This window comes from Symphalangus syndactylus, chromosome 16 (genome assembly GCF_028878055.3).
Source record: "Symphalangus syndactylus isolate Jambi chromosome 16, NHGRI_mSymSyn1-v2.1_pri, whole genome shotgun sequence".
Classification (NCBI taxonomy): domain Eukaryota; kingdom Metazoa; phylum Chordata; class Mammalia; order Primates; family Hylobatidae; genus Symphalangus; species Symphalangus syndactylus.
In genome coordinates, this window is record NC_072438.2 from 28,025,312 (window position 1) to 28,051,984 (window position 26,673).

General features: G+C 38.4%; 1 protein-coding gene across 4 annotated transcripts in view; it reads left to right on the forward strand.

Annotated features, from left to right (window-relative positions):
• Positions 1-4,716: 4,716 nt before the first annotated feature.
• The window catches only part of SLIT2 (slit guidance ligand 2), a 372,325-nt gene continuing 350,368 nt past the window's right edge, over positions 4,717-26,673 (forward strand). For all 4 annotated transcript variants that reach the window (XM_055246085.2, XM_055246088.2, XM_055246087.2 and 1 more), the window contains exons 1-4: positions 4,717-4,955; positions 7,630-7,701; positions 8,818-8,889; positions 19,977-20,048. In XM_055246085.2, coding sequence (XP_055102060.1) covers positions 4,777-4,955; positions 7,630-7,701; positions 8,818-8,889; positions 19,977-20,048 — 395 coding nt within the window. In that variant the 5' untranslated portion in view covers positions 4,717-4,776. The remainder of the gene's footprint in view (positions 4,956-7,629; positions 7,702-8,817; positions 8,890-19,976; positions 20,049-26,673) is intronic.

A 26,673-nucleotide genomic window follows, 5' to 3' on the forward strand; every position in this document is an offset into this window, starting at 1 on the left:
TAGGGTTCCATGTCTACGTTTCCAATACAAAGACATTGTGAGAAACATCAGATAATTAAAATGAAAGAAATATCAAATAATTAAAATGAACACATATTGCAACAATGGAAAATAGTAGCAGGCAGTTAAATTCAAGGAATTAAGCTGTAAGTTTCATGAATTTGATCAATGCAATTACTGTTACCTACCTTTGTTTAAAAAGACAGAGAACTATAATTTTTACTCTTCTTTATCTCTTTTTCATAAATTCTCTTTTCTTCTTCCCTTTTCCCATATAACCCAACTTCACAACCTTTTTATTTCAAAAAAATGCAAAGTTTATCAGACATTTAATAACCTACATATTATTCCAATGCTTTTTATTTCTTTGCTGCATCGGTGATTGTATACATTGTTTCTAAATTATTGTAGGAACTGGATTTTTTTTTTTTTTTGCAAGACAATAGGAGATTAGGATATTGGCTATAGTGGATTCCACTTCTGCTTAATCCAGGTCAGGATTTATGGAGACCTCATGTGGTGACAAGAGGCACCACAGAAGGCTTTCTTCAGGCTGGGTTTAACAGTCAAAGAGAAACTCAAAAATTCATATGGGAGCAAAATAATCCATAAAGAATGAAGACCTAGAAGTTAATGTTACTGAAGCCTGCAAGGCCTTCAACAAACATCCTGCAGTAATACTAATGGAATAATACAGTGATATGTTAAAGGACAGGAGGCCTGGTTGTTTATGTATGTATAAAATTCCCCTTATCTACTAAAAAGTTAATAACACAAAAATAGTAAGATATGCCTCTCAAGAATTAATTACAGTCTTTCTTTTTTCTGAATGAAATCCACTGAACATAGCTTCTTATTTAAATTGGCATCAAATTTTAAAAAGATGTTTTTGTAGGCATGTTGCTATGTATGTTCGTTTCTCCTTGGTTTTACACAAAACAGAAAGTGATCAGAGATAGAATCAAACTTGAACTTATGTCTGTGAATTTCACTTATGCAACAATATCAATAATATTATTTATAAATATTTGGAATGCAGGATATTTTCTTGCAATTAAAATATGGAACAACAATTCTATGTGGTGCACAAAGTTGAACACAAATACCTCTTGTTGCTGACAAGATATTAAAGTCGTGAAATTAAATAAATTAATGTATCAGTAACCATATTTAACCACATAATTTATTGGTACGCACTAACGAAAATTCACTGAGGGTTGGGGGAGCTCCTTCCTCAATGACAGGTACTTGTTCTTTATCTCATTTTCCTTACAAGAAAATGTGACAAGGGCTTCTTTTTTCTTCTCCTCAAGGAAGTTACATAACAGACCTTTAAGCTAAAATCTAGAAGGACAAATGAGTTAATAAATGTCAAATGTTTTTGAAGGTTTTAAAAGAATAGAGCAATATAAATCTGCGGCATTAAAATGAGTAATCCTAAGAGTTCCAATTCAGTTATCAGACGGTACCCTGCCTTTGGGCACGTCCTGGAAAAGGCTTACGTTTTCCAAGGCAGGCAAAATGAGGTAAGTAGGGGTAGCCATTATGAAAGGACATCTTAGAAAATGTTAACTAGGAAAAACGTTAATGAGGATATTGCAGAGATTTTAGGTTGAGCATACTCTTGAGTTAAAGAAATCGGTTATTTGTGAGGAAACCTACTATGTGGCAGGCATAGATGCTGGAAATACAAAGAGTTGGACAGGTCTTGCTTTCAAGGAAGCTTCTAATAATTATACAAATAACTACTACAATATGAGGCTGGTATTAGGCGGGGACTTGCACAAATTCCAGGGAAAGCTTCTTAACGTAGAAATGGGAGGAAGAACAACAAGATGATGCATATTAAATCCAAGAGAAGGAGTAGAGTCATTTAGATGTCATTTCAAACTTACAGTGACATTGGCTCTTGCTGGGGGGGAAAGGGGGGCGAGAGAGGCAGCTGTTGCCAGACGTACATCACACTAAAGAGACAAGATGAAAGAAGGAAATTCTCTTTCAAAACATAGCGGGGGAAAAAAAATATCCAGAACTGCCCTGAAATAAAGAAAACCTTCTGGTATAATGTGCGTTGCTAGGGATTTATTTTTTCCCCTCCTTTCTCTCATAAGAGAGTAAAAAATCACACAGATACGTTCAAGCCCATAAGAGTTTTGTGAGCGTATTGAATATCCAAGACATCAACTGCCCATGGTGTGGTAAAGTGTGTGTCTACAAAGGAAGGGTTAAACGGAAGGGGTGGCTTGGAGATAGAAAGGGAAGCAAGAAGGTTTGAAAATGCTGTTTTCCAACTTGCAAAAACTGAACTTTTCAGCTCCCCAAAATACACGTGTGTGTCTGTAAGCGCAGGCAGATCTATTTCGGTAGGATTTTTCTTAAATTTAAATCATAATTTCTCTGTTTCTGTCTCTCTGCCTCTTGCTGCGCTGCAAACAGTGAGCAGCCCCCCTTAAGGATCGCGTGGCAAAAGCTGCAGGAGAGGCACTGGCAGGGCTGTTTATTTATGAGCCGCGTTCAAAGCCGACCTCTCCCCATTCTCCCACTGCAAACGACTATCTCCGAGCCCAGGTCACCTCTGGGGCCAAGGAGTTGGGGGCTGGGGCTCGGGTGGCTCCTTCTTCGGGCAAAGTTTGCCCGCGCGTGGGAGCGAGGGGGCGAGCCAGGGCGCACGGGAACGCGCGCCGCCAGCCGCCGCCCCCGCCCAGCGCTGGCAGCCCTGGCCTCACCTCTCCCCTCTCCCCAGCGAGGTGCGGGCTCCCATCGCGCAGCCAGGGGGCGGGCCTGGGCCTCGAGGGGCGGGGTCAGGGGGCGGGGGCTCGGGCGGCTATATAAGGCCCGCGCCGGCTCAACTTCAGACTTGGTGTTATTTATTTGGGAAGCGCCCGGACGGCGGAGCTTGGCGGCGGTGGTGGTGGCTGCCGCAGACTGTGGTTAAAAAAAAGAAGGCGGCGGCGGCGGCGGCGGTGGAGGAGGAGGAGGAGGCGGAGGCAGCTGCGAGGGATGGGAGCGCCGAAGCGCCCAGGCGCAGGCCGGAGCTGCCGCGCTTTCTGGGCACGGCGGGAGTGCTGAGCAGAAAGGGGAGCGCCGGGGGCCCGCAGCCGGCTCCGGAGGCGCGGGCCGGGTTTTTGTTTGGCTACGCTGAGCGCCAGTCAGCCCCAGGGAACAACTCCAGTTACAACAACAAGCCACCTTCCTTCCAGACAAGCGAGACTTGGGCTGCTGCGTCCGTCCTATTGTTTAGACACTTGCCAGGGGCTCCGGAGTCGGCAGAGCCACCGAGTCCCCGCTCTGAGTCGTCGCCCTCCCTCTCCCCCACCTCGCTCCCTGGAGCGGGAGGCCAGGAAAGCAGTGGGAGAGGGGAAGGGGCTGGAAGGAGAAGGACTACCCGGGACTGCGGCCGTCGCGTCAGGTGCAGCGCCAGGAGCCGGGCGGCGTCGCCACGCCGGCAGGGGTACCGCCACTGTGGCCTTGGGGGACGAGATTCAAAGCCTGGGAAAAGTTGCTGCACTTTGAGAAGGAAGAAAACCACTAGTGGGAGACCGCCGGGGGCCGGCCGTGGCTCTGCGCCCTCCGGGACCCGGCTCTTGTTTCTTCCACCTTTGCCATCAGGTGTCTGCCGCGGAGCTGCGGCGTATCCGGGAGACGAGCGGGGCTGACACGCGCGCACACACGACTGCCATTCAGCTGCCGACTGGCTCTGCCTGGAGTAGTGGATCCCACCCGCCCACCTGCCACGGAGCCATTCTCCAGTACGCCCCAGCAGGACGCTGACACCTCCAACCTTGGCCTTTGCCTTTCCACTCCTTCCGGTCTGCCTGGCTTTAAGTCCGCCCCCAGTCAGTCCCCACTCAGTCTTCGCAGCAGCTCTCGTCCTCCACTTGGCCTCTTGGAGTTCCTCGCCGGGGTGCTGACTAGTGGATATTTCTGCCCGGCTGCGGCGGCCCGACTGCCCTTTTGTCTTTTCTGCGTGACCTCGGGGCAGGTCCTGGTGCAGAGCGTCGCCAAGGACGCCGAGCGGGAGGCGGGATTGCTCAGACATCTTTCAGCGAAGTGCATGTGTATTTGTAAACCATCCTTGGCTGTCGGGAGACCGCGAGGACGGGTCCAGGCTGCGGCGGAGCCGAGGGCGGGGGAGAGGCCGCGTGAGTGAGCAGAGTCCACAGCCGTGCGCCCCCAGAACTGCGCGTCCGCCCCGTGCGCCCCCGCGCGCCATGCCCAGTTGCCCCGCGCGCTCTGCTACGGGCCCGCTGGGCTCCCGCGCCTTCTAGCTTTGGGAGCCCACTTTGATCGGGGCAATAATACCTATTGAGCTCCCCTCTTCTGTCTCGTACCTTCGCCACTGGCATCGGATTTGCAGAAGCGTGCGTGGGATCAGAGGACCGCCCTCCCCCCCACAACCGGCCCTTGCATCGTAGCGGCCGTTGGAAGCTCCAGCTCTTTTACCGCCAAGTTCATCCTTGGGAGACAGAAGACGCGTGATCTCCTCTCCGCTGCTCTTGGGGTCTCCTTGCAGCCCTGGCCAGGCCGATTCATCCTCAGGACCTAAAGTTGCCCAAGGAGCTCCTGCTCTGCCAGAGGAGGGTGCAGAGGGAGGTGGGAGGAGTGTGCCTGAGTGGGCTCTACTGCCTTGTTCCATATTATTTTGTGCACATTTCCCCTGGCACTCTGGGTTGCTAGCCCCGCCGGGCACCGGGCCTCAGACACTGCGCGGTTCCCTCGGAGCAGCAAGCTAAAGAAAGCCCCCAGTGCCGGCGAGGAAGGAGGCGGCGGGGAAAGATGCGCGGCGTTGGCTGGCAGATGCTGTCCCTGTCGCTGGGGTTAGTACTGGCGATCCTGAACAAGGTGGCACCGCAGGCGTGCCCGGCGCAGTGCTCCTGCTCGGGCAGCACAGTGGACTGTCACGGGCTAGCGCTGCGCAGCGTGCCCAGGAATATCCCCCGAAACACCGAGAGACTGTGAGTATGCGCTCTTCGTCTTCCCCTCTCCCCATCCGGGCCGCTCACCCCTGCCTCCACTGGAGGAACCTGGCAGCTCAGGGTCCTGTGCCTGGGGCAGCCTTTGCTAGCTCTCCCCCATGCGCATCCTGGGATTGAGCTCTCCGGAGGGCACTGGCCAGGGAAGGGCCACTGTCCAAGGAGGGGCGGGTCCGCTGGCAGCTGCGCTAGTTCTCCCTCCCCTGCTCTCGTCCCGCCACTCGCAGCTCCTTGCGGGGTAGTTCTCTGGGGCTGGGGAGCGGGTAGATAGGGGACAAGTATTGGAGGATGCCTGGGGCAAGTGAGACTCCACTTTGTCCTCCAGTCTCCATAAACGGAGTCACCTTGCGATTGCCAGCACTCCAGGTCGGTTTCAGAGCCTAGTCCCTGCTCTTGTCGCAGGCTGGCGCGGAGGGGATAGCAGGGAGACTCAAAAGAGAGAAACTTGCCCTCCCCGATTTTGTGTCACCCTCCTGGGGGCGAAGGGTAGGAAGAAAGGGTCATGGAGTGCCTGGGGGTGCTTCTCACAGGTCGCGGGGAGAAGGGTGCCCCAGGACGGCGACAGCTCGCATAGTAGCCGCGCGCAGCCCCCCGTCCCCGACTTCTCCGGGGAGGGGAAGACTGCATCAGGCCCCTAGGGACTTGTCTCAGCGGGCGACTGCGAGGGAGGACCGTGTCCCATCCGTTAAGCGAAGTTAGCACTGGTTCTCCAGCGCGAACCAGCCCAACCAGGTCTTACCACTGCGGCGACCCGGCGGCGCCCGGCTGCCCCCTCCGGCCCTTCCTGCTGAACCCCCGCGTCCCCATCCACCTTTCTGGCAGTTTCTGCGCCCCTTCACGTGGCAGCAGCTCCCCTGCCTTCCCCTCTTCGCGCTCCGTTGCCCGCAGACGTCCCCGCCTCCCTGTCTCTGCGAGTCTCTAATGAAGAAGTAAATGCAGACCCGGTGTTGACGGCCCACGCGCTCCTGATGGGGCGCTTCCAGAGTTCAGCGAAGTGGAGCATGGAGGCCGTTCTCTTTGTGAACGCCGAGGCCGCCGCCCCGCGCCAGTCCGGCCGCCCTAGGCACGTTCCGCTCTCGCGGTTGCGTGTGGGCCGGGAGGAAGCGAAGGGCGCGGGGCTGGGCCGGCAGGGGCCAGCGCGTCTGGACTCGTCCCGCGGCCTCTTTACCCCCGGGGTGTAAGGGTTTCGGGCCGTGGAGGGGAGGCGCTCCGATCCGCACGTCTCCACCCGCGCAGCCCATTGCACTTCAAGTCGCCCTTCTTATCCAACCCATTTCTCTCGCCCTCAGTTTTAAGGCCCCAGTTGAGCCCCCTTTTCCTTTGCAAATGGCTCTTCTACCCCCAGCCTCACTAGGTTACCCCTACTCCTTCGTCACCTCTCCGAGCTGGCCAAATCGGGGCTCTCTTGTCAGGATTCGATCCACATTTGTGTAGGGTGGTGGGTGGAGATTGATGTTATATCGAATAGCCCAACAATTTTAGGAACAACTGAATGGTACTCTGCTTAGCATGGGGAAGTGGGTTGAGTAGAAAGGAAGAGAAGCCACGCACAATTCTGTTTTAGCACTTGTCATTTCTTGCTATTCAGGACAGTTTAAAGTTTAAGCACGAACATGTCTTACTCAACAAAAAGGGAATGCACTTGGGTGGGTGGGGGTGAGGAGGGAGCGTAGCGATTGAATTTCAGGTCCTTGAAAAAATATACATCCTTATGAAAGATGAACAAAAAGTTTCCAGAAAATAGTTTACTGGGTGCTGACTTGTAAATTTCTATCATTGAAACAGTTTGAATACAGATTTCAAACATGATGTTGTAGAGTCAAAGGTGATACAGAGCTTACTTCTATGAAGAGCATTCAAACCGCAGCAAAGCCTGGTTTTACTTGAAATGATTGGAACCAGGGCAAGTTTAGATCTTGACCTGAAATGCCAGAAAAGGAGATCATGACTCCTGAAGGAAAAGTGCTGCAGAAATCTGAACAAAAATGTCAGGGCCTGAATACTATTTCCATTCTTGCCCCTGTTAGTAGTTTTCACTTTACAATCACAGCTGGGTTCCCTGAGCTGCAAATGAAGAGTTAAGTTTTAATACAAACAGAATTGTTGGAAGGTAAATGCCTATAAATGCAAGTCTTTGAAGTGCAGTTGTTTTGATGGCACTAATTTTTTTCTGTGACTTAGGAAGTTTCGCCACCGTGCTACCTAAGGATAGTGTTCTGAATTTTTATAAAATTTCTTCCTGAATAGCATGAGAAAATTGGGCATTTAACCTCCTGAAGGGAACTTTTTTTTTGCGGGTTGGGGGGGTGCCTAACAATTATAGTAAAATAGCAGAATACCTGTGAAATTAATATACAATCCTTATAGAAACAAAAATGGAAAGGACTCTCCCATACACAAAACACAACAAACGAGAACTTTTTTGTGATAATGTAACCACTTCATTTTCTTGTCATATGCCAGCAAGAATGAACTTTGTAAATGTGTTGAGTCATTTTAAAAATATCATTTTAAAGGTTATCCTCTTCTTCCTACATACTTTGTATACTACTTTAGTTATTGAATTAACTTTTAGTTCTGATTTATTCTACATTTTACTTGAAGCAGGTAAACATAGAAATAAAATGGGACTTTCACTTTCTGGTTTTTCTCTTAGGGATTTAAATGGAAATAACATCACAAGAATTACGAAGACAGATTTTGCTGGTCTTAGACATCTAAGAGTTCTGTAAGTGCATCTTCTGTATTTTTGAATAATTTTTTAAGATTGCATATTTTGAATCATTACTGGTCTCAGTTTTTGTAACTATTCTGATGACAGTAACATAAAAAATTTAAAAGGTCATGGTTTCCTTTTTCGTGTTTATCATTGTACTACAACATTTAATAAAAATTGGGGCTTTTATTTTAAGGTTGGAAGCATGCCATAGAACCAATAATCCAGAAATGACCTCAGATCTTTGTTATACCATACTCTAAGTGCTTTATGCATATAAAAATGTTGAATAATTGTTTTCACAAAATGAATAAGTAATAAGAAACATTTGATACTTTTAAGATTTGAAATTAAAATATTTAAGTAGATCTGTATTTTATTATTAATAACAAAAGGATTTTTTTTTGCAGAAATCTAGTATCAAGCATTAAAATCAACCATTCAAACTTTTCAGCAGAGTTTATAATGATCCATTGGTCATATTTTGAGTTTTTTATATTTTGTGTCTTTGTAGCTTCTATAAAATTGTTGCAATATGATTACTTCTTTAATTAGTGGGTTAAATTAGCTGTGAGTAAACCACCACTTGAGAGTCAGTGTAATGTTAAATTGTTCTCGCCCACAGGATTGTAAATATTGACATCCCAGTAGCCATACAGTTTTGACCATTGTGCATTCAGTGTTCTAAGTTTTAAGAAACACATTTTGGTCATTACAAATTATTCCAGTTGCTGATGTGTATCCATGTCAGAATTGAAGTATGTGTATGATAAATTACTGTATTTTGATTATTTGTTAAGTTGAAAACCAGTGTACCAAAGAAAGCTATCAAAGCTTCAGTGTCAAGGATTACTCTTCAGATACACTATTAGTTTAAGGGTCAGAGTTTTTACCGGTAAATCTTGTGAGAATCTGCATTCTTATTAAGTTTTGTGATGCAGACACTGCTATTTCCCTTCCATGAGTTCACTCAGATATATTATTATTAAATTTGATATTGGATCTCAAATCAGAGCAAAATTTAACTTTATAAAGGGAAAGAGTTTACCAAGTTTTCAGTTGCTGAATTGAAATTTATTCAGATGGTGAGTGGTAACATTAAGAAGCATGTTATATTTTGCATTTCAGTCAGCTTATGGAGAATAAGATTAGCACCATTGAAAGAGGAGCATTCCAGGATCTTAAAGAACTGGAGAGACTGTAAGTATTTTCAATTCCAAAGTTATGACAACATAACTGTGTTTTTTAAAAATACTTAAATTTCAAGCATCATGTCTTCAATTTCATGTCTTAGGTTTTGAAAATTTGCAGAAAAAGGAGGATGAATGAGTGGTTTTCGGGCTAATTTATGACAAATAGAGTTCCTGAATAAAAAGTTCTAACTTGTAATTAAGCTCAAAAATACAGTTACTTTCCTGAGACATGTATTTCCTTGAGAATCATTGCTTTGGTACTTAAAGATGTACAAGCATTTCTTATTCTTCATTTGATTTGTTTTATTTGCTCATGTAGGAAGAAAGGAGGTACTTTTATTTGCATTAATTGTGCATTAGGGAAGAGAGAAGTTTTGCTAATTGTTATTTTCATTTTCATGGTGGTGCTTTGTGTGTCATCAGTGACATTTGATGAAATATTTTATATTTTACTGATAAAGATTTACTTTTTGATATTTAGCATGGTGAACATTGTTATTGTTAATAATTACTTTTCACAGTTTTATTTTATTCTACACTAGCTTTAAAAATATTTATTCTGGAAAAATCTAAAGATTATGAAAGTAAGAACTGTGTTATCAAATTGTGGTCATTCAAAGTTGGTTTTCTTCCCAAGAAGATTAAATGTAGACTTCAGATTTTAAGGTACATTTTTTACGTATTACTTGAGGACTTTAAAAATGTTTACAGTATATATCTGCAAAAGACAAAACCTCTGTCTGAAATATTTAAGATAAATTACAGACTTTGTAATTTGAAGTATGAATTGTATGTCTTACATGTCTTGATTATTCAGGTTTGATATGTTTGCATTTTGAAGGCAAAGAAAAGCTCTAGTAAAAGCAGCAACAATTATTTTAATAAGTTTTCATGCCTGCCTTAATGGTCACTTTAAGTAAAAATAATTTTTTTCAAAAAATAATAAAATCTAATGTTCATTTTAGGCTTAACACATATTCAGGTTCACTGGGCAAAAGGGCAGAAGTTAATTCCCTGTAATTGTCCATAAGTAGAAAAATGGTTTGTCCCCTTCCAAGATATTTATAAATATATAGACTATATATTTTTTTTTTATTATTATTATTTTTTTTTATTTTTATTATACTTTAGGGTTTTAGGGTACATGTGCACAATGTGCAGGTTTGTTACATATGTATCCATGTGCCATGTTGATTTCCTGCACCCATTAACTCGTCATTTAGCATTAGGTGTATCTCCTAATGCTGTCCCTCCCCCCTCCCCCCACCCCACAACAGTCCCCGGAGCGTGATGTTCCCCTTCCTGTGTATATAGACTATATTTTTATCACCTCAAGTAAAACACAGAAATGTCTACTTTATTTTACTATGGGTCTTTCTGTATGATAAATATTACAATACAAGGACTATGATTGTGGAATTCAAAATAAATTTAAAATCACTACTTTCAACTAATTTTAGAGGGAAATAAAAATTGGTAAACATTTGGTTGCGTTCCTAACAAAGCTTGTAAGTTCATAGCCTATCTCTAAATGCATAAAAAATACTCTGAAAGTATTTATTCTTTGATCTCCTTCATAGACTACATGATTAGCTAATTCCTAGTAAGTAACTTGCAAAGATATTTTAATCTTTAAGAAAGCATCAATATAATTCAAATGTTTGGTAAAATGAATAGATAATTTAAATTGTTATTTAAACTTTATGTTTTCAAGAATAACGTTTAGTCATCACAGGAAAGTGTCTTGAGTTTGGTTATTAAATTCCAAACCATTGAAGGAGTTTTGATGGTTTTTTATGCAGTCTCTATTTTGGTTATATTGTTGTTTTAAATATTTTCGGGAACACAAGAACTAAACAAACTTTCTCATTCTTTTTCAAGTCACTTCAGAGTGTTGTCTGAACTTTCATCTTGAATAAATTAACTTTTCCTAAAACTTATTAACCAGATGCTATATGCTCTGAAATTTGATTAGAGTTGTAAGTAGGTACTATTTTTTGACTTTTACTTCCTCTGAGAATGTCACTTCATCTCAGAACAATTTTCTATTCTACTAAGACTAAGTCAGATGTTTCAGAGTGGGAGGAGGATTCGTAATTCTGAATGAAAACTAATATATATGCAGGACTTCTTTAAATCACCCCAGCTGTTGGCCAAGAGCAAATATTTCATATTTGTGAGGAAAAGCTGAGAAAATTCCTTTTGTTTACAACTGCCAAGTCCATCTGATGGAAGCACATTGTTATCTGACAGCCAATTCATCTCCTTGGGACTCTGGAATTCAAAACCATTTCTTAGGAACATTGTGGATATGCTTTTCAAATATTTATTTTTTTTAAATACATTAAATGGCAAGGCAGGTTTGCTAAGGAATGCATTCAAGTTATTGTGAAACAAACTATTTTAAATTTTGTTCAGTGTATTGATTTAAAAACTAAAAACTAAAAAAAAAAAAAAACCCCAAACTACCCAGAGAGTTCCATAATCAAACTGCTATGGCCTGTGGTATATCTCTTTATTTTAGTCAGTGTCATTAACACCAAAAAATTGCTTGCTTTTTCAAAAAGCTGCAAGAGACAATGTGAAAGACAAAAAGAAATCAATAAATTAACTTTTTACTATGTATTGTATAAATGTATATGGTCTTTAGCAATTTAGTTGTGAAATTTAAAATTGGAACTCTAAATTATGAGAAAGGTATAAAACTAGGTTTATGTTGTAAATCCCATTTATATACTGAATAGTGATTTATTTTTATTCCTTGTATGAAAAACAAAATAAAAACATTAATTTTATTCGTGTGTAATTTATGGTTTTAAGTTATTTTCATTTTAAAATGATAAAACAATTCTAAATTACATTTTGTGCATATTTCATAGTTATAAGTTCTTTTTATTTCATTTTATGTTGATGGACATTTAACTTGATCTATAGAAAAATATGAAAACAGGAAATAAAGATCTGTACCTTTTTAAAAATTCAGCTTTTTAAACTGCAAGAAACAGTCATGTTGTTGATTTGAATTTAATTGTAGCATGGAATAACAAAGTCATTATTTGCAAATCAAAGCATTATAGCTGTAAAGTATAGTTTTCCCTTTCAAAGAGTGGGTGAAATACAACATTTTCAGATAAACTGTCAAGAAGGAGTTAATAGTAAAATACCTCCTCCTTTCTTTCCTCCTCCTCTCCCTCCCTTCCTTCTTTTTTCTTCCCTTTTCCTTTCTTCCTTACCTTTTTAACTAGCTCCTTCCCTCCCCTCCCCTTCATTCTCTTACAACATGAGATGACACATCATTGTCAGAGTGTGGTTATGCATCACTGTAAAAGGAGGAAGTTGTAATCATGTCTGCATACCATGAGCACACATTATTTTCTGTTTTGACAGTTTGTTTCTGCACTCTCAGACCTAACATGTGCAGAGTCATATTTCCTAGGATGCTCTGTATTGCCAGTGGTACCTGTTTATCTAGAATGAAAATGAAGCCTCAGAATGTGCCTCATATAGACTGTATTAGCAGGTCTCCTGTTGTTCAATCAAAAAATTTTTCAAATGAAATGTACTCTACCTAGATAACCAGTTAATTCAATGGAAATTTGGATTAAAAAGGTCACAAAGAAGCTTCAGTAAGAATCAGGACACTTAGGAAGTATATTTCTTTTATATACCTCAAGGAAGATATCTGTGTATATTTGCAATAAATTGTCCATGCAAAATTATTAATTTGAGATTTTTTTGGATGCTGCATAATGTCCTAGAGGGTTAAAAAAATAACACTGGGACCCAGCAATGCTGTGGGCTTGTGTAAAATTCTGTTGTTCACACACTGTTTATGGGATTAGATACTACAGTCATTCAGTTATATTTTATGGCCTTTTAGGGAGACCCAGACCATGTCAGGGTTCCACTAGTGAAAATAATCTTCTTTTGAAAGTTCCTTGATAATACAAATGCAAAAGTATGAGAAAGTTTTTGAAATTTTTTAGGGTTGTTATAGGACATTTTATTATTTACTCCAAGACTGAAAAGTGAAATGCATATATGCCTAGGTTATGTTGGTAAGAATCAGTAGCATACTGTGAAAAGTCTTGGATATTAGGTTTTGTGTGAACAGTGCAACCATCTTATACCCTTAAAATAAGGAAATTGTGGAAATAATAAAGGCAGGCATGTGGAGTGTTCATCTTTTCCCACCAATACTTGGTAAATGTGTGCTTTTAAGACAAATATTGCTTTAACTTCTCCTAGTGTTAGTATAATTGGGTTTGAAATGACATTTTTCCCACTAGCTTTGTCATTTGATACTCATTTATGCATGAAAATGAGCTCTGAAAATATTATTATGATAAAGCCATGTAAGGAATCTTGAACAGTCAAGCTGTTAACTTAGACATTTAAAGTTTCCACCAAGTTGATATAAAGAACATATTCTTTTTAAATTAGAAAAGTCTAAGTCCCTTTACAGTGAAGCCTACATTTGACTAAACACTACATTCTAATGAGATGGTATGTAAAAGACAAATTTATTTTTCTTAAGGTGATGCTGAATTAGTTCTCCCTGCATACACGTAGCACTCCTAAGCATGGGACAGACAGTGTGAGTGAGGCTGAGGAAGTGTGATGTGGTAGGGTTTTTGTTGTAGGTCATTACGAATGAGTTCAAGAGAATATGTTGTGGAACAGGTCTGAAAGAAAGCATCATTTATCCTCTGTTCATCAAGGATCTGGATATATTCTCTGTTCATCAAGGATTAGTCTCTTCTGACTAATCCGACAAGTTTATAGGCAACACATAACACATACCTTTTCTTAACAGAATGACAATCTAACGGTGCTAATCTCCTTGGAAAAGAATGCAAGCCCATCTCAAAAGAATTGTTTTCTGGTATCTTTCCACACAAGTTTAAAATCATGACAGTCATTTTCTTGGAAAGTCTCTTTAAAGGACATGTCAAACTCTGTAACAGAGGCTGAGTATGCACATAACATAAAATATAAATGTCCTAAAAGATGTAATAGCTATTATATGCCAGTGATGTTCACCTATTTGTAAGCAATGTGGTTGATTTTAAATTAGGTTTACTGATGCTGGTCATAGAAAGCTTTAATCCCTGTGCACTGTTACAAGTTTAGCAGAACGTTGAATCCATCTGAGGGAATTTCTCATGCAACAATTTTTATGGGCCTTGAAGTTGAATGGTGGTGAGAAGGCCCGTTTGCTCTTTGTGGACCATTTTATAAATTCTGAAGCAGCGAGGGTGTTTATTTTTCCCACATCTGTTTTGGGTCCTCTTTTGTGACAGTGTTTGCTGGATGCCGTGTCCTTTATACCTCCCCTGAAATGAGTAGTTTAGTTTGCACTGTTACAATGTATTTGTGGAAGCAGCCAATGTCAAATATTTTACATTTAATTCCCTCTCTCATTTCTTTTGGATACCTTTCTGCTTGAATTATGTCTTCTAGACTGAATTTCACAACTTCACATGGAAAGAGAGACATTTCTGCATGGACTTCATATATATTGCCGTTATCTTTTTTCAAACCAAGTGTTATCTGCTGGACTGGAAAGCGTATTGATGAAAATGCTTTCAGAACGAAAGCTTGATAATAGGGCTGTGATTTGATCTCATCAATATTGCTTTACAATAATATTTACAGAAAATTATTTGGATGTCCTCTCTGCAATGTCCATACACTCTGAATACAGATGGACAGTTCTGGAGCATTGGCTCTGTGCTGCTCTTTGAGGTTCTAGAGTAAAAGCGAAGAGTGTGGATTATCTAGAAATCCCTGTTCTTTGACATCTTATTTTATCTGCTGATGCTTGGTGTCTCATGGAATACCAGGGAAATACACATTGATTGTACTGTTGATTATGGTTTCTAACCAGATACAGGCTCCCCTTTCTCCTTTTAAAATCACAAATGTTAGAAAAGAGGGATATCAGAAAACCTTTGGTTTTAATTCCACTGAGGGATCTTGATCACCTTGCTTCATCTTTCAAAACTTCAATTTCCTCATCTTTAAAACAGGGATAATCATTATATCTCATAGTGGCAATAAGTAAGATAATGTGCATAGCTTCACAAAATGCTGGGCACACAGCACTTAAATAACTATTATTCTGCATTTCAACATACCTCTCATATTTCTCAATTGCGGAGTTTAGGAATTATTTTATCTTAGCTGCTAAAGCGTATATATGATCCATTTGAATTTTTACGACCATACTTACATTTTTAAAAAATGTTCTTCCTCATGTAGGATATGGTCAACAGAAGAGATGTGAAGAAAAGCCTAACAACCCTTCAATGGTTATTTCAGAGTGTTTCTCATAGTCTCTCTGAATATGTAGAGAAATACCGGGAAGTAAGGGGATAAAAGAGGGAGCAATATTTTGCTAATAAGTATTGACATCCCTAGCAAGGAATACAGGGGATTAAGTTATCATTGATATCACTGCTGAAAATGTAAACTTTATTTACATAGTACAAAATAAATTTTAAAATCTGTGCTTTAAAAGTGTTAAAATAAAAACATTTTAATAAGAGAAGTCAAAATTTACCTGAGAAGGTGGCAGAAGAGGGGGCTAGATAGTTTTAAGCTTGATCATTCATGTGGGAGAAATAGGAGGTTAGAAATGGTAGGCTTTAAGACAGCATTTATCAAACATTTATTACTGACCTAGCATGCTGCTAAAAACACCTTATATTTACAGTGACATGTAAATATGGAGTACAAAATTTTACTGGCTTTGGTAAAACTGTTTTCATATTACGTTTTGAATTAGATGGAAGGTTGTGAACATTAATTGAATTGAGGTGAAAGTTACAAAAAGTAAGAGACTATAACCTCTGCTGAAGGACAAGAGTCACAGACGCAGCTGGCAGATAATAATTCAAAACAATGTTTGTCAATATGTTCAGGCTGCCCTTCAAATTGAGGTTGTTAAGAATCAGTATTTCAGAGGCCAGTGGTGTTTTGTGCAATGCAGAAAGATCATTCACTCTTCTGAAAGTCAAACTCAAAAGTAGCTGGTAGCACAGAGCAAACAGTTCCTGGAATCCTTTCTCATCTTTGCCCTGGGAGAAAGCATCTCAGAGACATACATTACACACCTTTCTGAAACTGCGAATTGCCATCTAGAGAATTATCAAGCATTTCTGGGATGTTGTGGGCAGATTCCATCGAGGGGTGATGACACATGACTTAGATATCACCATATCTCTGTCTCTCTTTTGATACCATTGAGTGTCTGTGCTCTGAACAACGATAATTGACTCACCTGGTCTGTTTAACAAAGCTAATTTATGTTGGCTCCCATAAATAATACTCTGTGATATCTTTAATTCACTACATGCTGTTTCCTGTTCTGGAACCATCAGATTTAACTTCAGCTCATTTACGTTGGAGATCTTATTCTGACACGATCATCTTCAAGCTGTTAAGCAAATTTCTGTCACAATTAGAAGCTAGGCTACTTTTTCTCTAGCTCTGTTTAGTAATTGTTATATACCTTAATAGTTTTTAAAATAAGTTTAAATTTTAAATAAATGCTTTTTATTTTAAGGATTTAATTTCTGGTGATTGTACAAGCATCTATCCTTTAAAATTTTTTTTTAACATTTTGTAAGTTTTGCTTTTTATGTTAATGTTTGCATAACCATTTAACCTTAGTATGGATGGAAGAGAGAATAGAAAAAGTGGAGCCAAATGTGTATTGATACTGCTTTAAAGACAATAAAAAGGAAACATATACTGTTTTGTTGTATCCATATTACCACATTACTTACTGTTATCTGTCCTTTTTGTGCAATACCACCTTGTCTTATCCTAAAAACAGAAATGTATCCGGTGGGTTTAGACATATAAAGATCATTCATAATAACTTTCATGAAATAATTATAAAGTACTTCAATTCAGAGAAGAATGCTTCGTATATATTTTGTTTTTTTTTTCTGAAATTTAAGATACCTAATTTTCAACAGGTGTTTAAAACCGTGAGCTGAACATAGAGCTAGCTTTTTTAAAAAATAAAACTTTGTTTTATTTACAATTGCTTAGTTCATAGATATTTAAGAAATGGATCAAATAAATCTATGTTTTGCCTCAGGGAATATAGGTGAAAAGGAAAGCTTCAGCATTATATTATTCTGAATTATTGTTTAGGAATGTTTAGACTATTTTTTCCAGAGGAGTGATTCAGAGGGTGTGTTTTAGTGTCACACCACCTTTATTCAGGCCCTAGCTTTATGTCTTTGAACTCTGCACTTCCCTCCAGAACAGCAGTGAGAATTGTACTTACTCACGGGGATGTGGTGAAGAGTGAATGAGATAACTTGCATAAACCTCTCAGAATAGTGACCATCACCTAGTAAGCTTATTACTTACACAGTGAATTAGAGCACGTGTTAGCTATTACTTACACAGTGAATTAGGAACCACTGGGAATAAGAAAGGGATAATAATTAAGAAAAAAAAACACTTCTTGTATCCAATCTGAAAAATCTGCTTTCTCACAATATATGAAACTCTACTGATGTAGAACCGTTAACAAGAAAGCTGGTAGCAGCTGTTACTCACTTATATCTCTGAATTTGTTTAAACACATTGAATTCTTTCCAGCTTCTAGGTGATGCTGAGAATCACATCACCAAGGATGTTGATGGAATGGAAAGGAGGAAACTACTGTCTGGGGCATGTGAAAGCAGGTTTGACAGCCAGAGAATGGCATCAAACCCAAGGCAGGTGCCTCAGGGAGGATGCCAGAGGAATGTTGGCTTAATGTGAAATGTAAATGCTAGGGCCTTGCTGAAATATATCAAAATACTAAGAGAACAATCTGTTCTCATTCAGCATTTCCTAAGAACCTACTAAGGACCAGAGATTAGGAAATGTTGACTGAGAGCAGGCTGCTCTCTTTGGCTTTTCATATGGTTCAAAACTTACTAAGTGCCAGGGAAGAAGGGAGGGAATACAAAGATTTAGTCTTTATGCTTGAAGAGCTCACAGTCTAGTGGGAAAGAGACCAGTACATGAATAAATATTACACAGTGTAAGGGACTCTTGCTTATCAAATGCTGTGGAGACACAGCCAAGAGAAGCACTAACTTTTTGTAGGAGAATCAGGGGAAGGTTCACAGAGGATGTAAGAAAGCACCATTTGGAGAAAAGGAGAAGCACTTGATAAAGAGAACTGCCTCTGCAGGGCCCAGGGGCTTGCCGAGAATGCTTGCTCTGGCTAGAGAATAACAAATGAGGCTGGTAAATCTCGTGGTTTGGATTACATCATGAGAGCTCATTTCTGGTGTTTTAGAAATTGGAATTGGCTCTTTGGACAATGAAGGTCCTTCCAAGAGTGGTTGCATTCCTAGAAAAAAATCTCATTACCACTGTTGCAAATATTTGTAATCTATTTTTGGAGGGAAATATAACAAAGCAACAATCTGCATTTCATTGAAATTGTATAATGCTAGACTCTGGAAGTACACTTTCTTCAGAATCATACCTAACAGAGAACAAATAAATAAAAGCTTTTGATTTGACTTTAAATTTTACCTTGCTATGTGCTTCATTCAGAAAATTAGTGTAAGTAGGAAGTAAATTCACTCTTTCACCACTAACTTTACTATTTGCCCCTACTTGTCTTGGCATACGTTTTTTATTAGTATGCATTTTATTAAGGCCTGAGAATGTTTCTGTAGATGACCAACTTCTTTGTGAGTTCACATAAAGTTGTGGTGCGATCATTGCTTCATGGCATCTTTTAGAATGGAAAGAAGTTCTGAAGTTTACCTGGTCTAGCTTCTCACTTACAGGATTTTAAAAAATTATATCATTTTCCAAAAAAAAAATCCTAGCCTCTGCTTGAATACATTTTGAGATAAGGAGTTGAGAGTTTCCATTTCTTAATAGCTAATTCTTAGAAAGCTCTTCTGTATAATCGAATTTCTTAGGAGTTACAATCAAGGGGCCCATTTCTGCCCTCTGGAGACTACATAAGTATAATTCTGCATCTACCCAATGACGCTTTCAATATGTCAAGATTGATATGCCCTCTTTTCCTGTCCCTTTTAATATTTGTCTTTAAAACTTTAGAAACATCTCTGGTTTCCTCAGTGTGATATTACTTTCTGGAACTATATCCAGAAACTATACTATATAATATGCCTCTACTCCTCTCGAGCTAGGCAGCTTGTAAGTCATTTGAGTGCAAAATGTTACATCAGCTCTTTATCGTTTTATTTAGATTTGGGAAAAGCAGAGAAATAGACAGTTATTTTAAATTAAATGTTAAATTGTACACTGAAAACAGATGGGATTGGGATATGACTACATCAGAGATAGTATTTGCCCACTCTTTCTTTAACAGGTGTGCATACCAAGCATCAGGGCTTAAATTGAGTTAGAGTTGCAATCACACTCTTTTCTAAAACATTTAAAACATTCCAATTTACTTAGACATTTTAAAACATTACTTAAACAGATTTGACACCACTATTAGTTATAATGCTGAGCCTTAAATTCAGTTAAGGGTTGGAAGCTGTGGGTTGAGGTTTGAACTCTGGGTTGATATTCTCCTGATTTTGCCTATGGGACAAATCATGCTGACAATTTCTCACACCTCTTTTTTTTTTCTCCCAACTAAATGAAAAGCTAAGAAAATTGAAATTTCCATCTCCCCACAATTCCTTGGCTGAACTTTAGGCCAGTTGGGACTGTGTATGGATTATTTTAGACACCATTCACTGTGGTATTTCTGCTGGATATTGAAGTCACCTACCTTAGGCGCCTAAGACTGAGTCACAAAAATCCTTTATCATTGTGTATATTCTGGTTGACTGATGTTGCACAGGATTTCAGTTTAAAGTTTAGACCCCAGTAATCATCATCTTAGTAAGCACAATGGAAAACTGCTTTGAAGAGTCATGTAACAAAAGGTGTAACCAACTTTTGATTTGCAATGCTTGAATTCTCTTGAATGTCATTTCATTCTTTTCTGAAATACAGGATGAGGCATGACACTACCAAATCACAGTCTCATTGTTGGGTATTTTCTATGTAACATAAGCTTTGTTTTTGTTTTCTCAAAAGGCGTTTAAACAGAAATCACCTTCAGCTGTTTCCTGAGTTGCTGTTTCTTGGGACTGCGAAGCTATACAGGCTGTAAGTAGACACAAATAGCTGTTGTTGCTTTGGGTAGTACCTTGTGTTTTATTAAATGTATTTCGGATCTGTTTCTGTGTGCTTTCCTGGAATCTATTCATCAATAGATGAATGGATTAAAAGTTTGTGTTTTTTCTTTAGGAAATTTATGATTTGTTTTCTAGTGGTTCCAGTTGTTTTATTTGGTTAGGATTTAGCGGTTTATGTATGTGTTACGGTAATTGGATTATTATTTTTTTTTTGGTAATGTGATGATGGCGAGATTTACCTACTTTTTAATGGAAATGTTTGATTAAGTTCTGAAGGGAGAAAATTGCTACTGTGCTTCCTCTTAAGAGGAAGTTGGCAGTGTGTTCTTGTAAAGTTGAGATTTTTAATGTCAGCTTTTTTGGTATTGTTTCTGGGCTCAAGTAGTAGTGTTTATTAGTCCGAAAATATTATTATAAGGTATTTAAAGAGGGCTGTAAATTTCCTCTTGAATGTTTCCTTTAAAGCCACAATTTCAGCCTCTGCAATATGAATGACTGTATGGCAAGGTTTTCATATCAAATACGTCATAGACTATTAAAGGAAGTAATTCCTTAAAGGAGCATATGTGAGTATTAGGAGGAATCACTTTTTCCTCCCTGGAATGCTTTTGCACTGACCTAATGTGTAATAGGGAAAACACGTTTTTGAAAGCATTTAAAATGAGATTTTCAGCCATATGAATGACTTTGTGCAGATGGGAGATAAGCTACAAAGTTTTGGAAAAATAAATAGCAATGATTATTGAGGTACGTGCATGTTGTGAAAAAAAACTGCTGGGATATGTAGAGTAAATTGCTCCATTAGCCCCACCTGGATGGTGGGCGTCCCATATGGTACTGTTTGTAGGGAAAGTGAGTATATTTCCTTCTTCTAAACTTGTCTTTGTAGCCTACTAGTTCAATATGGTTATCAATTCCAGAAGTAGGAGGACTGTCCTCTCACACCCTTCACCCCCAAGAATAGCCAGGATCTTTGTTACGTCCTGCTGAAACCTTAACAAACTTAACTTACTATAGGGAGATATTCCCCAGCTGACATACCGGATCTCTCCAGAGTCTTTCCTGACTTTGTTCCTCTAAGGATAGCTAAATCACCTGACGTTTTTCTCTTCTTTTTTGTGTTCCCTGCTGCTCAATTGGCCCAATTTAAGTAAATTTTAAAAATAAAATGAAGAAACCTTGGAATTGCATTTTTAACAAAAATTATCTAAGAGCTATTTTTACTTAGGAAATAGGATGCAGGTTTGCTATAAAGATTATATGTATGCGTATCAGTAGATAATGATATCTAAATATTTGTGCTTAGTTTCTAAAAAGGGCCTTAGAATTGGTTTTGATAGTATTTCGCTTTCAGCTTTAGTTATTGTGACTGAGGAGATTTTTAAGGAATCGACTTGGATTAATTTCCCCAGTTTAAGGTGGTTTAATCCATTGCAGGATCCCTCAGCAGCAAATTATATTCTGCTTCACATTGTGCCCTCTTTGACAATATCTCATAGCAGACCAAGAGATTTTCTTTTATGTTTTATTATGATTTTATAACTTTATGCAGCTGCTATATGAAAAAAGACTTGAAATCTTTAAGTGAATTAAAGAAACAGAATCCATAAACCTATGACAGTGTTTCCTAATTAACTAAATGCATGTTGGAAAATGGGGAAACAGGCAGCTAGAAAATGTGTTCAGATTTTTTTATGTGTCTTTCTGGCTCAAAGAATTTGTCCTGGGAGTAATAGCAGCTAAAACAGTGTTTGTTAGGTGGAACTAGTTACAAGAGGGATGTGGATATTTTTATGTTTCAGAAGTTATATAACTTGATGGCCTAGCACTCAGTATTAACAAAGTGTGTCCCTTTACATGAGATTTGACATCAGATTTAGGCACTGGATGTACATAGAAAACTAGAGGTGGAATATTTATTTGCATTCTCACGTCAGGAATCTTAATTTGAGTTAAGGAACTGTTGCTTCATCTGAATTAGACCTAGGTGAATTGTTAAGAGTGCTTTTTCTCTTGAGAGGCTAAGTTATAAGCTGCATGTGACCACTTGTTTATGATGGTGATAATTAAATTAAACAACTGCCATTGGAAGTCTTTAATAAACAAAGGAACACACGCTTGTGAAGCTCACTACTGGGTAGTGTAATTATGAAAAGCAAAGGTACAAGCTCACATTTTCTTCATATGATACAGATGCCTAGTAGCTCACCTGAAACAAATATTCTAGCAGATGGGAAAATGTGCACAAACCTATATGCACAACATCTTTTATAATGCTCATTTAAAAACATATTTTTTTCACAGGAAGGACAAGTAACATAACAAAGGATATGGAATTTTTGACAAATAATGGGGAAAAATGATAGGACAAGGAAAGTATTTGGTAGTTGATATATATATGATTGTTTTATAAATATATGTAAAACAATATATAAGTATATATTCTATAGATACATAATATTTATAGAATATATATTTTGACATTTATATAATATATGTAATTAATTATACATAATATATAATATATATTTATATGTAATATGATATATAATTAATTTATATATTTATAATTTATATTTATATATAATATATTTTATATATATATATAGCAAGCCATAGTTGCCCCTACTGTCTAATGCAGTAGAGGCATACTATATGCAGAACTCATAAAAAAACAAATTTAGGATTTACTTCCTCTGTATAGGTCGTTCCGAGATATGAATTAATGTTTCAATTTCTTTATTTTCTTAGTTATTGTATACTTTATTCATACTTAACACTATGTTTTCCCAGGTATATCACTAATAAAAAGTTTACTGGTTTAATATATAGTTTATACACTGAAGTTTGATTTTCCGCATTGTTTGCTTAGATTAAAGCTAGTTGGATATGCTGGACATTGTGTTGCTTTTCTTTGAGGTATGGAATAAATAATCACCATTTGACTAGTGGCTGAAAATAAGATGCCAGGGGAAGAAGCACACATGCTTTTCATGGATTCTAAATGCAATATAAAAGAAAAGGAGGGTATACTGTATATGAATTATGATTCGACATGCTTGGTTGCTTCTAGCGGCCAAATATGCTTTTCCTTTGCTGTCTGCTCCAATTTCTCTTTGGACGGGTTGAGAGAGCACTACATGTTCAGGTCAAGATGTTTGCTCAGAAATAGTAGTACAGTTGCAGCTGTGTTTGTTGGAGTAGGAGACTAGTTTAAATAGCATTACCATTTATCCAGTCCATTAACAGAACTCTGTAAAATAATGCCAACTCTGCATAAACTACAGGACAGTGTAATAAAATTACAAGCACTTGTTGACAGATGGAAAGTGCAAGTAAAGGGAAACTAAAATAAGGGACGATAGGTTGGAGGTTAAAAAAAAAAATAAGCCAGCATGAAGTTTTCTTAACTTATAGACTCTATCTTCCCCTTTGCTCCTCCTCCAAAATCAAGGTTGCATTTTTATTGTGAACCTAACAGTAGAGGAAATTATTTAAAATTATTATATTTTAAATCTGGAGCTGGTTAACTGAAGAAGAGATTGCAGGGAGTTTTGAAACAGTTGATTATGATTGATTGAAATTTATGAGTACTAATACAAATCTTCCTGCTAAGTGTAACCTTAAAAGAGGCTTAGGAGTAAGTGATTCACACTTTCTGATGAGTTTGCAACTACTAATCTGGACTCACTAAAGAGGAATTTCATTGGTAGTACTGCGGTTAGACATTTGGTTATAAATATTTGTTTTGTGGTTTTTGGTTTATTTCTTTGAGTATATTATATTTACTGAGACTTCTAACATAAGCTTAAGTATCCAAAGCACTTTTTAGAAACTCATTTTTCACTTTTATCTGCCAAACCAAACCAAAACTAAACAAACAAACAAAAAGAACTGCATCTGTCCCAGGGACTCATTTTCTCTACTTCTTTGAATAAAAACTTTTTATTTCTGGTTCTCAAGTGCCATTCATTATTCCTCAGTGAGTTTTGGAGCGACTAAATTATCTAACATTAGGAATGGTATTTTTAAGGCCAAGGACTCTCTTTATGGCCTAGTGAATACTTACCTGAGACAAATAGATTTTGACTGCTTAATTTCATTGGCCAGGTCATAATTCATTATCTGTCAGATAGGATCTCAGATTCTCAAAATTGCTTTTGATAACTATAATAATTGGGACTTTCTTAAGAGGAAAACTTAATTTTTTTATTAAGGTCATCAATTAATTTGTTCAGCATAACAAATATATATAATTAAGCTGTCTTTATTTTCCTTTCCATCACTGCCATAGAAGGAGACTTAGTTTTTGTTTCTTTAATAGTTCTAAGAGTAACACATGCTCATTGTAAAAAAGAGCTAGGAAAATCAGAAAAAAATAGAAAATAGGAAGTAAAAATTATCTATTATCTCACTACGCAGATATAGCCATTATTGTACTTATCAATTATTATCTTAGAATTATTTTTATGATTATACATATAAATGCTACTTAGACGTGTATTATGAAAACTTTTTTTTTAATATCCCCAGGGTCTAGTATAAGGCTTGACCTTTAGAAGCTCTCATTAAGTGTTTGATGTATTGAATTAAATCTCTGTTGGGTTCAGGGTTTGTAACTTGAATGAGCAAATAGTAACTCTGGGACGGCATTATAAATAATGGAGAACCAAATTAAACTTAAAGGATAACTTGGTCAATTAAATGTTTGATTCCCTTAGGTTTCTCATGGAAGTGTTTCAGTAGACACAACACAATCAAAATGATCCATTTTTCACCTAAGCAAAATGTACCTTAATTTGATAAAACGTTATATAAAACTAACTCCCTAGTTCTTGGATGTCAATTTAGTCTCATAGGTTTCTTGGAGTCAACCATGAAAGCAGGATACAACAGAGGAGCCCATGTACTAATTTCTCTTGAATTAATTTCTGCCAGCTCTGATTAAAGTGTGGACTACTAGAGGTGTCAGGTGCCATAGTTTCCTGCTTCATTTTACTCTTGGCCTGTTTGGCCCCTGCCACAATAAATCCGACAGTGGTTGTGCAGGAATTGCAGGTTACAGTTGCTACGGTTACTGTTGTTCAGCCAGACCGACATCATTACTCATCTAGCGCGCTGCCGTGATAGCTACCGCTGATTTCTGTTGCTGAGACTGCCAAAGAGCTTCATGTGCTAAGGGTGAAAGTTCTGTCGAAGGTGGCGTCTGTGTTCTAATTTGGTGTAAGGAAACACTGTCTGAATTATATACTGATACTTTGCTAAGGGGAACAGATTGACTCTGTATCGAGAGAGAAAACTTAGAAAACTGTTCACTTTCAGTGATTAAAACACCAAGTCCTTCATTACCAAGGTAACTTATTAATTACTTATTGGGCCCAAGGGACTCTGTTTTTGCCGCTTAAAAAATAGAGACATACAAAGAGTATTGCATTTAAAAAAATTACCACTATATAACCAAAAATTTATTTTCAAATAGATGGACAACAGACTTGATATATGGATATCTGAATACAGCTGAAAATAGCCACTACCACTTGTCATGAAAGAAAGAAAAGTGCAAAGCCCTGAGCAGGACCTACTTTTACTTTTATTTTTTAAATCAATGTGTAATCCTGTGATTTAAACATTCGAAATCCAATGAAGATTAAGATTATATTTGAGATTTTGCCAGATCTAGTGTTGATGGTTTTTACTTCAAAGGGGTTACTAATAGACTTGTTGCTAAAGAAAGCTAACAATTGTCTGGTTTCTGCTGTTACCAACACACAGAGTGGACCTTCTGAGTGTGAAATCCACAGCATAGCTCATAGCATAAGAAAATCAAATGCAAGAATGCAAGAAGGCTTTTTTTTTTTTTTTCACTCAGCTGTACTTATTTAAACGGCTGCTTTCACAAATGCAAATGTTTCTAAACCCACCAACAAGTACTCATGGTCTGCCAACTTGAATTTGTAGAATACTATGATCGATGCTCAGAAGGGAAACTAACAAAATATGTGGCTCCATATAATATGTGGTATTTGTGGGCCTCAGCTGTTGCTAACATCTGACCTATACTGTGTAAATTAATGCCTAGAGAGTTCATTGAGAGTGATCAAATATGTGAATTTAAGTCTATCATGTTCATGTAAAAAAATGTATCGTATACACATCATCAGGTAGTATTTTAAAGTTTGTAAATAATGAAATTGCCACTACAATCTCAAGGTTACAATTTTGGGGACTGAAATTTACATAAATATTATTTCTAGGAATAAGGGTTGATAGAGTTTTAGTTATATTTAGGTAATTTTAATGTATTTGCATTATGTTTTAAGACACTGAAATCAATTTACTTTCTATGTTAAGGGAGGTTGTGTAAAATGATAGTATTTAAATGCCTACTCAGATACTTGCGGTTCTGTTAACTTTGAAAGTCAGGAGACAACGGTATTGTCGAGTTTTCTTATCTGTAAAATGAGAAGGATCATACTATTTACTTTCTGGGGATAGCACAGTAAAATTTAGATTCCGTATTCAGAAGAACATTGTAAATTTTCAAGTATGATAGAAATTATATTTATATTATTATCATCCTTTCATTGCAAGCAAGA